Below are 14,655 nucleotides of genomic sequence, written 5' to 3' on the forward strand. Positions count from 1 at the left end.
GGAAGCAATGTTTTAAAACAGGGAACAGGTGAGATCATAGCCTCACTCCATTTTCTATTTTCTTCCCAACTGCAGAGAGTTGAATTGGTCAATGCTTAACTGGGATTTAAGTTAAATGTGATGAGGGAGAATTAAAAGCCTCTCCTTACTTTCGGGCATCACTTTTAAGAATGATCTACCTCTGGGGATCAAGGAGCTAAGTACACAACAGACTACAAATCTCACTTTCACATGAGATGAAAACTGTGGACATGTGCCCACTTATGCTTTAAATGTCTTCTGGGTGTAACCTGATGCTTCTTTTGTATGCAAAGATTTAATTTCCCATAGAAATGTATGGTATCAGTTGGTACGTGGAGTCGAGCGAACCAATCTCCTCTGGGTTACAAGCAACAGCTAAATAGCTCACAGCTATTTTGATCCCGCCTTACAATGTAGAAGCAAAACAAATAATGAAATATAGGCTAAGTATCGATCTACTGCTGAATAATTTACTTGAATGATTGATTCACATACAGTACTTTTGATATTATGTTTTTGCATTCTGAATACGTTCTAAAGGTTCTGGAGTTTTGTAAAAGAAAAGTTAAAAATGTTCAAGTGTAACGTTCTGGAAAATGTAACCTAACACTAAAGAAGATTGTAATGAGGTCACATGCACATACACTTCACATGAAAAATGGTTTTGTTGTCAAGGAGATGTTTCTGTTCAATTGCTATCCATGCTTTCGGAATTTTAAAAAAGACAGACATTTCAAATAGAATATTAATTAAAAGCATCCAATCAATGTTCTGTAATAATGCAATATTTGGCTTTCTGTCGGCATTTCAAACAGTGTACGGATACGTTAGGCGATGGCACGTTAGTGCCATGAAATTTCAAAGCATCTTCGATTGTGTGTTTGCCATTTCAACCAGTCTTGTGTAGTGCGATGCCATTTTAAACAGGATACAAGGAAAGGTTTGACGTTAAATGTGGACATTTCAAATTGGCCAAGTTTGCTTATGTGAAACACAAACAGTCCAGAGTGACTGTGGGCAGCTCAGTTTCAAACATACTTGTGCTACTGTGGGCATCCGCATATCAAATAGGTTTGGTGTTTTTTGGAAGTCCATATAAAACATGCTTTGAGTATGTGTGGACTGTCAGTCAGTCTTAGGCCATAGGCGGACATGGGTATTTCAAACATTTTAAAGTTGTGTACAAACAATTGTTGTGTGTGGGCAAATTAAAGCAGGTTTGCAGTTTTGGGTGGTAGTTTCAAACAGCATTCGGTGACTTAGTGGATTTTTTAATAGTAGTCAGCTATGTTTAAATCTTAAGGTATTTATGCAAATTAACTTATATGTTTAATACTAACCTGAAGTCCTTGTTGGTTACAGGATATTTGTCAATGGAAAACGGCTTCACTCTCACCTCTCTGATGGGCCCTTCTCCATCTTTCCCATCAGAGGAGTCGATCCCCATTTTGAACTTGCCTCCCGGTAGTGGCACCACCATGGGTTTATCATTTTCAGAACCTACAACAAAACTATTTAAAATAAGGATACAGACAGGATTCTCTGGGCACATTCAAGAATGACAGACCTAAATGTTCTTTCCAAACATTTGATATAACACCATCATCTGAACTTAGACAAACTCTATAAAAAAACGTTTTCTTAGGCTAATATTCAAATGTTCACACAAAAAATCCTGCAATGATAAATATAAAAGCTAAAATGCCATTTAATACTCAGACTATATTACATATGCTAACGAAATCACAAATGCTCACAAAAACATTCAACTTGTAGTGTACAATCATGTTTACAGTCATTTCGGCTTTTCTTGGCACAAATAAGGATGACACTGGGGAGGTCAATTAAGATTTCTACAAACAGGTAAGCAGACAAACAAGGTTGCAAATCACCCCCAGTGATTTTTCTGGCAGGTTGTGTCAATCCAGAACCTTAAACTACACATGCCGACTCTGATTGCGCCCCTACAGATGGTCTGAAACGTATCTATGAAATAATCTAGAAGTTGCATAGTTGCCCCTCCACAGTCCACAATCCCATTCCTTGAGACAGTCCTGCCTTGTCTATTCCTTCTCTGCTTTGCAGTGAGTGTGGGAGTTCTGGGCTGGTGAGCAGGGATATCTCTGCACTGGCCACATCAATCCAAAGTGCCCAAAACCCAAATAAGACATTTTCTGGATAGGATGATGGTGGAGAAATCCACAGGAGTATGACTGGTGATGAATGTGTTGCTCTATGACTGGTGTTGGAATTTGTGGAAGCAGATACAATATCTTCTTGTAGTAGCCAAGGGCCGAAATTTAGGCCCAGAGAGGGGAAAGAATAATGTTTGAGAGTTGATGGTTGTAGAGGACAGACTTTTTTTTCAAATGCTATTGAGAGCCCCTCCTTCTTTCCACTCTACATTTCTATCCATGCTAATCGTGGAAAAGGAACCATTTTTTATAACATGCACTGTATTGGTATCTCTCTCATTAACCAAATTAGCACTCCTGACAACATAGCACATTTCGAAGTTGCCCAGCATGCGGCATCAAAGGAATCCCCGTTCATCCCTACCTCTGAGAGCACTACTGTATGGTACACTTGTGAATTCCAGACTAGACGGTTAATGGGCAACCATGGTACTAGGCTGGTCCATCATAGGAAGGTCATACAGGGATCTTTGCATATGTCTTTCCGGTCTTTGATGATGAAGGTGGTGTGCTGTTAACCTGCACAAGCAAAGGGAATCGCCTTTTTTTGGTAGCCATTTCCATTTTTTGTGGTATATACACTTGCACAGTGATCAGTAAGGGGGGGGGGTATAATGCATTTAGGAAAATCCTATAATAATCATTGTGCCTCAATGGTGGACACTGTGGAGTGTGTTGTACAGCAAGAGCCATTTTCATTAACATTCATGTAAATCAGATAAGCCACTTCTCCAACTAAGGTGTGTACCAGATGAATGAACCAACAATATATGCTCAACAAATGACTACTGTAATTAACATGGATATCCAACCCCTGGGGTTGAATATCCTGTTTTACTGAGGCATACAGGAGGTACTTCATTCCTTTGAATAATTACCTTCACTCTGAGCATCAGAGAACACTGCAAACATTTGTTGGGATGCCAAGACGACTCACACATTTGCTTCGCACACATCCTCACTGGAAAACAATCTTCACAACCACTGTCCTAAGCAAGAACTTTCACTCAGAAATGACAAAGCTGATGGCCAAGTTCCTTAAGAGCACTGCATGGACAGCTCTTATTGGATTTACACCATGCGGACAGACTTCTCAAACTAAAAAGGACTACTTCATTGAGAAATCCACTTCCCCAAAAAGAACAGCAGCTTATGCTGAGCTATTATATATAATCTAAGTGACAACGGCACCACACAACTGGTCTGGTTATGTGATATAGTATTTTTTTCTTTTCTGTTTAAATGCTTTCTAATCCAACAGATTTTGGCATTCAGTGAAATGCCGCTCTGGTAGGACTTGGCATTCTGCGACAGCCTTTAACACTGAGCCAAGATTTCAAAAATAATTTCTCGGGCGCTCAAATTACATAACTATCACTCGCGTCACTCAAGACACTGCTCATCTAATCAAAGCACAATCACTCTATACACTGAAACAAATTCCCCTGCTGAATTCTGGGCACAGAGAGTATTGTGGTAAAGGGACAGGGGCCATCCCAAGATAGTAGAAGCCGGACCAGGAGAAGGAAAGTGGCAGATCCCCAGACCACCCCAACTTGGTACCTGCACTAAGGCATTGTGCACACCTCCCCTGCCCAATGCCATTAACTACCAACGGGAAACCGGGAAAATCAAAGGCCCTTAAAAGTATCCCTGATCATGAAGTCGACCATCTTAGAGAGCCATTACAGCTCCTTAGACTGACCCAAACACCCAGCATAAGTAATAAAGTCTTCCCCTTTAAAGAAGCACATTTACAATGCTTTAAAGTCAGCAACGATCATGAAAACCAATTCCTTCCTTCTGCCTAGATACCGAAAAAACATTTCTGAACAGAACACTCACAGACGTCCTGTGGATTCAAAATTGCACACAGACAATCCGAAACTCGATTACGTTGTACTCGAGAGAAAGAAATACAAGCAAAGCCTGTTCTCCCACTGTTGCTAGGATTGCAGGGGTTGTAAAGTTGAAAATTCTGATCCACCAGGGGGTTGCAATTACACTGGGCATTTCCCCGTGTTTCATGGTTTTTCTTACATCAGTCTTACATACTGAGAAAGCTGAGAAGCCCAGGTTGAAGCAGGCAAGGGACCTCTCTTGTTGATGCAATTCTAGAATCCAAGATCGTGGAAGGCCTTAATGTAAGCTTAGTCCAATCTTATTCCAAACCATATGACCACACACCAACCTAAACACAGAGCAGTACCATCCACACTACACTTGTACAAACTATGTCCTTTAGCAGCACAGAAGGGGAAGGAGAGACCACACTATAAAAAGTAGCCAGTGCAGTCTGACAGTGTAGGGTGTTCATGGAGATTGGCAAGCGGGAGGTCTATTGGGAGGTGAGCCGGAGGACAGACAGTGGTTGGTGGGAGAGTTTTAAGGAGGTTTGAGGGCGATTGAGTACCATATTGTGGAGAGTTGGAGGTTAAAAACAATAAGGAGGACAAAAAAAGAGAGTGTTACTTGGAAGAGGAAGGAGAGCCATTTGGACAGAGCAACCTGTTTTGAGGGAGAAGTAGTAAGGGGAGAGAGCGAGTGCCAAAAAGAGTTGTTTGGCAGAGGAGGAAGGGCACCATTTGCAGCAAGGACTGTTTAGAGGTGGAAGAAGTTCGCCCTCAGAGAGCCCTGCTGAAAGAAAAGGAAGGATACCCTCAAAGTTATTAGGTCCTTAGGAGAAGGAGGAATACCATCTGGATGGATGTTGTGAGGACGCTGAAGGGGGTTAAAGCCATTATCATCAGTGGATAAGGACAAGGAAAACTAGAGGGGGCGATACAGCTGTGGAAGTGAGACAAGAACAGGTATCCCTACTAGTCAGAGACCAGGCAGGTTCCAGCTGACTAGGTCAGTCCAGGGCTGACTTCAAAGGAGGTACGAGATGATGCAATCCCACCTGGGATCAGAAGGTATACGATGGTAATAGAGGAATGGGGGTAGTTCGGGGACCAGGGCCAAAAACCAGGGAGGTGGTCATGGAAGATCAAAGCTGTGTTGGAGCAGATGCCTCCCTACCTCGATATTTTAAGAAGGCCTTTCAGCATTTCCAAGTCCCGGAATTATTGGCCTCGTATTGGCCCCGTATTGGCCCCATATTTAGCCAAAGAAGGTTCAAGAACCCTGAAACTGGGCAACCGGGAGACAAAGGCATGGGTGTTCCATCGGACCTTGGAATAGGGCCAAGCAGAGCTCCAGCCAAGAACATTGTGAGAGACTTTTCAGTTGTTTCCATTGACTGTTTAGTACTTCATCCTCTGCCTATTTGTTTGGGGTTGGGGACAGACCGTTGCAAGACTGTGGTTTGGGGAGGGCGTTTTTATTCCCCAACTCACAAGTAGATTATTTTCCTACCGGATATGGAGTTGTGAATACCCCAAAATACATTTTTATCTTGCTGAAGTTAAGCATACTTTCAATTACCCCTTCCTACTCTTACGACATTTCAGTTCATTTCCCCCATTATGAAACACACCAAAACCATACTCATCTTTCATTTATATAATAAAATACTTAAATTACTTCCAGCAGCTTTTATTTCTGGTGTCCACACAGCAATCTCTGTAACAATGCAAACATGGCAATTCTATCCAGATGGAACTTGACTCCGCCACCACCAGAAAAGGAAGCTGTGCTTATAAATACTTGGCACGTTTCCCATGTAGATCGGATGAGTTTGCTCTGTACTCATAGGGATGCACAACTAAAGTGCCCAACAATCAGAATTTCATACACAGTTTGGTCTGTATTTTAACAAAAATGGGATTCTGTGGTACATTTTGTTTTGGGAGATCCGGACCCCAGGAGTGCAGCACCGGGCCACTCCACCCCACTTAGGAATGCTGCACTATCAGTCTCCCCCCTCTCCCCGCCATTGAGGTTTTGCTACGTTAGTAATGGGGAGTGTGTTCTTAGCACCTTGCAACTACAAGGACCATAATTCCCTGCACTGATGGGTGATGAAATAATCATGAACACCAGGTATGGCCTTTCTGAAGAGAGTGCGAGGGACGAAAGAGCTTGAAGGAGAAAACCATCCGAGTTGCCGGGTATACTAAGAATTGGAGTGTGCCCTTCATCTTGTGGTACACAATGATGGGACTGTGCGTCTAGTTATAAAGGTTTACATCTTTCTAGGTTAGTCAGATCTATGAACCTGTCTCGAATTTGTTTTGGCAAATGACATATCACCGATTTATCTTTTTGCCAATTTCACCGCAAAAAGTGGGGAGAGCTCCTCCTCACATACACCGCTTCTACCCGCACACCCTATCTATATACCTCACCCAAACCTACCATATATTTGTTTTCTGCAAATACAAAGTGATAAAAAAATGCAGAAGAAACAGAATTTGGTGAAAATGTTGTTCGGCAAAAATGAGTAATAATGGTCAGTCCCTGAAATCATAAGAATAGTACCTTGCAGTAAGCAAATGCCAAGGAATAGTACTTGAGCTGGGATTAATTCCAAGAATCTAATATGCTGTCATCTTTCATTCACATACAGCGAAGGAATGCCTTTTTAACCAAAATAAAAAGGGGGAGGGGAATGAGGGCAAACATAATAGTGATTCTAAAAATAAATAGAGCAGTTATTAGATATTTTATAACCTCAAATTGATGTGACACTTCTGCCCATATAAGGGAGCATGTTTGGCTGCTTGAGATGAAACTCAACCCAGTGCCTGACATGTAATGTAATATGGCATTTGTATAGTGCCTAGTCCGATGTATGAGAAATTAGTCTAGGGAATTCAAAATGTGTATGTGCATTGTTAGGCAGAAACCTGTGCAGTTCCCTTAGGGACCACTGCAAAAAGTTTAAGACCACAGGAGTTAGCAGTAAACCCAACTGGTAGCAGTCTGCACCACCCAGATTTACCTGGTAGCTGTGGCTGAGCAGTCAGACTTCTCTCAAGAAGAGTTAGGCAGTATACAGAGCATACACAATAAGGCAGGTAAACACAGTAAAACAAGCAAACACTGACCAGAGCTTTGGTGTCAAAGATATATCATTATTTATTTAAAAACACACTGGCACTAATATTAAGCAATTTCAAAAACACAGTTACTAAAGTATATACACTCCCTTAAAAGAGTATTAGACAAGTCTTAAGCAAAGCCCCACTTATTTTCAGACAGCGGTGAGTGCTTAACGCAGATGGCACTCTAATAATTCGGTTAAAAGGGAGAGAAAGGCAGAGCATAAATTGAAACAGATCCCAACACTTTCAGAAGAACACAGCAAGAGAGCAAGGCAGAATAAAACCGTGAAGTTAGAGTTCAGAAAGCTAGATCCACTTTAAGAGGATCAGAACGAAATGTGTCCAAGGTCACACGGTTGGAAAGTGCACAAAAGTCTCGAGAAGGTTCAGAAAGAAGTTGGACCAAAAGAAAGGGACCAGTTAGATGGTCAAGAGGCCAGCCCAGTCTAGAAGGTTAAGGATTTACTGTCACCTTGTAGCAATCTATTGAAAGGGAGGCCAGGCGGACACAGTACCTTGAAATGGTGAGAACCAGCGGGGGCAGTTGTTCCTGGCAGAGGTTGCAAGTCGGTGCTTCGTCCGGCGGAAGAGAAGATCTCGTCAAGGAGGAAAGCAGAAGGTCGTTGTACTGCCAGGGAAGAAACCAGCCGCAGAGTTCTTGATTCAAAGGAGCGGTCCTTTTATTTGCGGTTCAGTGGTAAGTGGCTATCCGGTTGCCGGGGTGCTTGGCACGGGCAATTCGACAACTAGACGTCCTGGTAGGCGAAAAGGAAAGCGAACTGGTTGTCCCCACCAGCTCAAGGGGAAGAGACTCTCCGGCAAGAAGATCTCCCTGTCGTCGGGAAGTGGTGAGACGGTTCAGCAGGGCTCCACCGGTGGTGTTGTTGCAGGTCGGCCCAGCTTCTCCCTCTTCGGATTTTCAGGTCCTGTAGCAACTTCTGAAGTTCCAGTCCCAAAAGCCCTGCTTTTATGCAAGAAACCCCCATTCATTCAGCCTAGCTGTCAATCAAACATGCTAAGTGGTGAGCGGGGCGGCTCACCACTTGGGCCAATCACGCAAGAGTGCGACTTGGGTTGGGAAGACAACTTAGTCCAAGGTGCCTAAACCCCCTCCCGCATCCCCTGTGGTACCCAGACAGAGTGGCACCACTTTGGAGGGCTTCTGTGTAGAAGCCCGCCAAAAGTGGAACAAAGGGCTCGACCTTTGGTTTGGAGTTACAGAAGAGAACACAAACGCCATTTCAGAATCGAGTTCTGGCAAAAAATTCCAACCGGTGAATTAATATTAATAAATAAAGCAGCGGTATGTTCGAGGCTATAGGAATTAAATAATTAAAGTTGGTAGCCTCGAACAATGGGAAAATCCCATAGAGATATATTTGTGGTCGATATTCGCGGTTGAATATAAAAAGTAGTATCCACTGCCACCAGCCAAAACTCGATCAGGGGGGACGAAGACGTGCCCCCTCGAACAACAGACCCTGGGGCAATGGAATTGCCCCGACCAGTACGTCCACCATATGATGGTTTGTACTGGTTTCTGTTCATAATTTGGGACTAGTAAAGCCAATGGTGACTTTACATGCTCTGAGAGATAGTAGTCAGTCCCAGGGTATGGAGTCTATGTTTGGGGGTCGCTGCGACACCCCTGCGTTACTGCACGGAGGGTGCTGTGTAACCCACATATCAAAAACACATGAAACCCTATGGGGTAAAGGACCCCATAGCCCATAGAACACATACAAAGTCAAAAGAACACCTCAAATCATGTCTAAGAGTGGGAGAAAAAAATAAACCCAAAAAATCCAGCAAAGCTGCTGGGGGACTCACTAGGTTTGGGAAATTAGCCTTACAGAGAATTCTCCCTAACATGAATGTAGCCAGTACAATGGTAGGTAGGTGTGTCTAAGTCCCTGCTAGTGACCCAAGTGGAAATGGATTGTGATTGGGTAACGAGAGAGTATGCAAGTCAAGGAGACTTATTTTGTGTCCAGCTAGACCGAATTTGTATAGTGGGACTTAGCTGCATTCTAGTGGCAGAGGTGATGTGCGATATGAGATCAATTAGCAGATTATTGCAGATGTTTGCGGGTGTGTTGCCATGCCTTTGGGAAGGATATAGCTATCTTCCATCGGGATGGAGTGTGATATCTACCCAAGAATCATGGCTGATTTCTTGTTTTGTTGATGGATTGTCGGTCCTGCCATGCGGGGAATCCATTCTGTGCGTGCTCTGCACTTTCTTGTAGTCTCCTCGCGTGACTCATTGACGCCCCCTCCCACCTGTCTGGGGGACGAAGTTCGCCCGGGAAATGGAGTAGGTCAGTCAAGACGCAGGTGGAAAGAGCCAGGTCCTGAGTGACTTCCAGAAGGCGAGGTGATGCTCTATGCAGCGAATGTTGAGAGAGATAAGAGTTCCATATCGTGGGTGCTTTGGCGGAGAAGGAGGATTCCTCTATTCTGGTTGATTTAGTGGAAGAGATGACCAAGGGGAGCGCTGTGCCTGATCTCAAGTTTCTTTTGGGTCAGTAGGGGTTGAGCTTGTGTTGTAGATATTCTGGGCCTGTGTGGTTCAGAGCCACGTGGGTGATGGGTTATGTGAAATTGTCCCTAGGAAAATGTAGTCATGTAAAAAGTAGTCAGCAAAAAAAGTAATTACATTTTGTCATTCAATAGAAGCAATGAAAAGTGTGAAAATGTTGCCAGTAAAAAATCTCTTTTTAAATGCACAAAGGTACAAGGCTGTAAAATTAACTATGACCCAAACCATTCCTAAGCCTTAACCTAACTACAACCCTTATTCTACCCTGAACCCTTAACTAACACTAACCAGTCAGTGGGCTAAAACATTTTATTTGCATGCGACTCAGTCAAAACACCAGATAAATAGAAAACGGTCAGTGAACCTAACTCCAATCCCATCAATAGCTCATCACAAATAGCACAGCCATTGCCCTAACCCAAACTCTTGTTAAAATCCTAACCTTAGCCTTACTCTAACCGCAACTCTGACACTTACCCTAATGCTTACTCTAACCTAATCACTAGGTTTATCCTAAGCCCAGTCCTACACCATCATCACCAGTCCTCTCCAACCTCCCTAGCCCTTCTTTAACACTTAAACAAACTATTCCTATGAAGTTCGAAAAAAAAAAAAAGAAAAACATCATTCCTCTATTAGCCGCTGCTTGAAACACTTACCTGGCACTTAATCTACCCTAACCACTAACCAAACCCAAACATCACCTGCCCTCCCACAAACACCCTGACCCTAAACCTTACCCTAAATCTAATAAAAATGACTATAACACTAACCCCAATCCGTACCCTAACTCCATTCCCAACCCTACATCAGGCAACCACAAGCCCACCAAAAACTTCTTAGCTCCAACACTAACCAGCATCAGTGCAAGTGTGGCTACCTTTCAGTTGCCTTTTGAGGACCTTTGTTTGGTGACTTTTTCACTGTATAGGTATTTTCACCACTGAATACACTTTTGCTGACAACATTTTCACTGGATACCGGGCGATTCACATATCCTTGAAGGTGGACTGTCGCCCGACAGTGAGCCAGTGCAAGAGGCGGAGGGTGGATGTGATGTGCTCTCCAAGGGCTAGGAGGAGCCTGGCTGCAGTGTTTTGGACTTGAGCTTTCTGCGTTGACATGCAAGGGGTGCCCAGTTATAGGGAGTTGGCATAGTCTAGGCGAGAGAGGACAATGGTCCTGATTGATTGTGGCAACTCTGTGAGGGTAGGTGAGATATGGGAAGATGTGTCAGCGAATGCGTAGGTGTAGACAGCATGATTTGACACAGGGTTAATGTGATAGAGGATTGCAGGTCATCTTTCTTGTTTGGCGTGTACAGGTATCCAATCAAGTCCAGAAAGAGATGGTAAAGGCACTGTGCCTATGCCTTTCTGACTCCAAATTACAAACAATATTGTAAGTAGATGCCAGTGCGTATGGGGTTGGTGCTGCCTGAATGCAAAAAACAGGTACAACCACGAAAGCCAAAATGTTTGCATCTAAGTCACCCACCAACTCAAAGATATACTATTCAGTGATTGAAAGGAAAGTGCTGGCCTGTACATGGAATACCACCCATTTCCAGTCACAATTATGGGAAGGCACTTTTGGCTTCAAATGGACCACAAACCTTTGGTCAACATCCGTGGACCTAAAGTGTGGGAAACCTCACACCCAACTGGCCAGATTGGCTTAAACGTTATAAGAGTGCAACTTCAGTTGAATATAGTCCATGGTGGCAGAACCCCTAAGCCGACTGCCTGTCTAGGCTAGCACTGACCATCAGTGAAGATGCACCCCATCTCAAGGGGGACAGCGAGGCCAAAAGCATCTTAAAAATACCCTAAGAGACACAAGGGGCCATATCGCTAGAGACACAGAGGCAGCAGATAGAAAGCAATATCATCTTGAAAGCATTAGAGTTGGTGATGCAATGGTGGCGAGCAGAAAGTAATGCCTCCTGAGGAATTAAAGTTCTGCAAGGTAGCCAGAGAGTTACACACAAATCGAAGTGGGCTGTTTAGGACCAATAACCGAGAACCTTCAGCTCTTGGAGAGCGACGTAATTAGTCTAGCTCACCAGGGTCACCATAAAGAGATCCTCACAAAGATACGACTGAGGGAACATAACCAGTGGTCCGGCATGGACAAAAAAATTGAGCATTGCCAAGTTTGTCACAAGACGACAAACAGCTATCCAACAGAACAGCACGACTACAGCATGTAGAGTTGGAAGGTGTAGTGCGGAAGAAAAGTGGCTGTTGACTCCATCAGACCTATTTGAGATGTGGAACATGAGGAGAGATATCGCCATTATGCTCACCAACTACACATCCAAATGGGTTGAAATAAAGTTCATAAAACACATAACCACAGAAACTATCAGTGTGTTCTTCAAAGATGCGTTCAGCAGAGAAGAACCTCCATCTCCAATGATAAGACAACATGGTCATTGTCCTGCTTAACGAAATGCAGCTATACCTACAATGCATCCCAGTAGAACTATATCACCCACAAAGGAATGGACAGGTGGAATGCCTGAACCGGTTCATAAAGGCACTATACAAATTGCGCTAGCAGCCAAAACGGATTACAAAGAGGCCATCAACAATGCCAAAATTGCACACAGGAACAAACTGAACACTGTTATAGAAGTAACTCCTTTCTCCATGAGAGGAAGGAGGGCAGGAAGGAGTCTTAAACCAGCGTGGATTCTGAAAGGGACTGAACTACAAGCACATTCACTGAAATAATGGAATGGGTGAAGGAACATCAACGCAACAGGGAAGAAGTGCATGACAATAGGAAAGCCAACAAAACACCTTTCTTCCACACCAAAAAAAACCTGGCTAAAAGTAGGACTTGCCTACAAACACAATGAGACATAATTCTATTACAGTAACCCCCTTCAGGTGCAAGACGTTCATGGGAGCAATGCAAGCACTAAAGGAGCAAAGAATTGGAATGTCGAAAAAGTAGCGCTGTACAAAAGCAAGGCGTCCGAGCGATAAATTGCAATGAGGGGCGCCATTTATGTCCAGAGACCATCAGGAAAAACACCCCACCCAAAATCTCTTGGGAAAAGAGAAAAAACCACGGGACGGAGAACCAAAAAGGATGCAGAGCACCAGACGTGTACCAAACAAGTACCAAGACAATGCACTAGTCTGTACGCAAATTAGCGGTCCACACTGCATCATTTTCATTCACAGAAAGGGGAATACTGTAGCCATGACACGCGTCTACACCCGTGTCAACACATACATGCGGGAAAGAGAGGAGTAGACTAAATGTGCCATGATCATTGAGAATCTATGCTAAAAGGAAAGAAGAAAGGAAGTGCACTCCACCCGAGGAGCATCTTAATTGAGAGAGTCGTACATCATCTTCCTTGGTCTGCATGCACATATATATATTCCCTATAGTGGTTGCAACGAACACCGGTGCAAGGATTTTTCCTGCTTTGAGCGAGATGATCTTTTATCAATGTTAACTGTGCGGTATTGCTTTTGGCCCAAACGGGGCCAGGCTGCAACCTCTAGTTGATGTAGACGAGTAGCATAAAAGGCACGTAGTCTAATGGGCCGATTGTTTATTCCACAATCCTACCCTTTGTTTCAATTTTTAGTGTTTTAATAAACTGTTGCCATTTCTTTCCACTTGGACAAAAAGTCTGTTCTCGTTCATTTTTCAAAACGTTAATGCGTTTTTTAGGGGGTGGGGCGCTGAAAGAACATTTTAAAAGAATAACTTCGGAGATCTTGGGAGGAAAAAATGTCCAGTTCGTTTTTTTAAACACTCACATATTAAAACCAGCAGCTAAAATCCAGGAAATACATTGAGCTTGTTTTAGTTCTGTTCTTCTAATTGAATTCTTCGAAATTAGTTATTATTTTACATTTTAAAGGGTTACTTCTCATACAGCCATAGAGTTATACTTTAGCATGTCACACATTGGTAGGCGCCGTCAGCAGCCGTTCAATGAAGAATCACTGAGCAGCGCGCACCACTGACCTTGGAGAGCCCCGGTACCCGATACCCAGGTAAAGCACATAAGAGAAACCATCAACCACAAACAGCGCTCATCCATGACAGCTTGACGAAAAGAGTCCATTCTGATATGACAGCAGCTGACTAGCGAGAAGAGTATTCAATAGTTCCCATTAGAGGAAAGGCCATAGCGGAACGTCATCATCGTGTGATTTACGCTTCAGGCTCAATGTAACGCACGTTCTACGCTACCTAATGCTCTGACCAGTCACGTTACGTTCCGTGAGAGCTGGAGAGAAACGCTGCCAGTTCTTCGAGAACATCCGAAAACGATTATCAATACATTATGTTATGTTAAAGGTTGCACTATCAGAACCTGCACGGTCCCTTGCCACTCTGGCGGATCTGTAAAACAGGGTGACTGAGCGGGACAAAAGAGCAAGAGAGCTATGATGCTGTTGGCAACTTCAGTACGGTTTACACCATTGCTGAACCTAGGTGTGAATTTTCGGTCGTAGCAGCTCATGTGCTATATTATGTGTGGTTTGTTTTGTTGTTGCAGTGTACTGAAGGGTGTGCAGTTTGTTGTGCTGTAGAGGGATGTTTGTGTTTATTTCTGAGTTTGAGAGGTGTATGCAGAGGGATGAGGTTGGTTAGTGGCGATATCTTGTACTGCCCTTAGTTTTGGCTGCTTGTGGCATATATCGCTTCCAATGTCGTACACTGGTGTGTTTCAGTTTCCAATTCAATTTCTGTGCAGGTGCAGAGGTGTGGGTCGTTAACAGGGCTGTTTAGTGGTGGTACCCTCTCCACCCCCCCATTCCCTATATTCAGACTAATGGATGTCCACATCACTTTACCGCCTGGCACATCCCTGTGTGCAGCAACCATCGCCTCCACAAGTCTCTAGAGGAGGGGGCACCTCTTCCCTGCG

General features: G+C 43.7%; 1 protein-coding gene across 1 annotated transcript in view; it reads right to left on the bottom strand.

The window, feature by feature from the left end:
• SUMF2 (sulfatase modifying factor 2) overlaps positions 1 to 13,918 on the bottom strand; it is a 236,291-nt gene extending 222,373 nt beyond the window's left edge. The window contains exons 1-2 of the mRNA XM_069614876.1: positions 13,746 to 13,918; positions 1,362 to 1,521 (exon numbers count right to left, since the gene is read on the bottom strand). Of these exons, the coding sequence (XP_069470977.1) occupies positions 1,362 to 1,521; positions 13,746 to 13,845 (260 nt within the window). The 5' untranslated portion in view covers positions 13,846 to 13,918. The remainder of the gene's footprint in view (positions 1 to 1,361; positions 1,522 to 13,745) is intronic.
• Between the last annotated feature and the right edge of the window lie 737 nt (positions 13,919 to 14,655).

The sequence above is a fragment of the Ambystoma mexicanum genome, chromosome 9 (genome assembly GCF_040938575.1).
Source record: "Ambystoma mexicanum isolate Mex_15411 chromosome 9, UKY_AmexF1_1, whole genome shotgun sequence".
Taxonomy (NCBI): Eukaryota; Metazoa; Chordata; class Amphibia; order Caudata; family Ambystomatidae; genus Ambystoma; species Ambystoma mexicanum.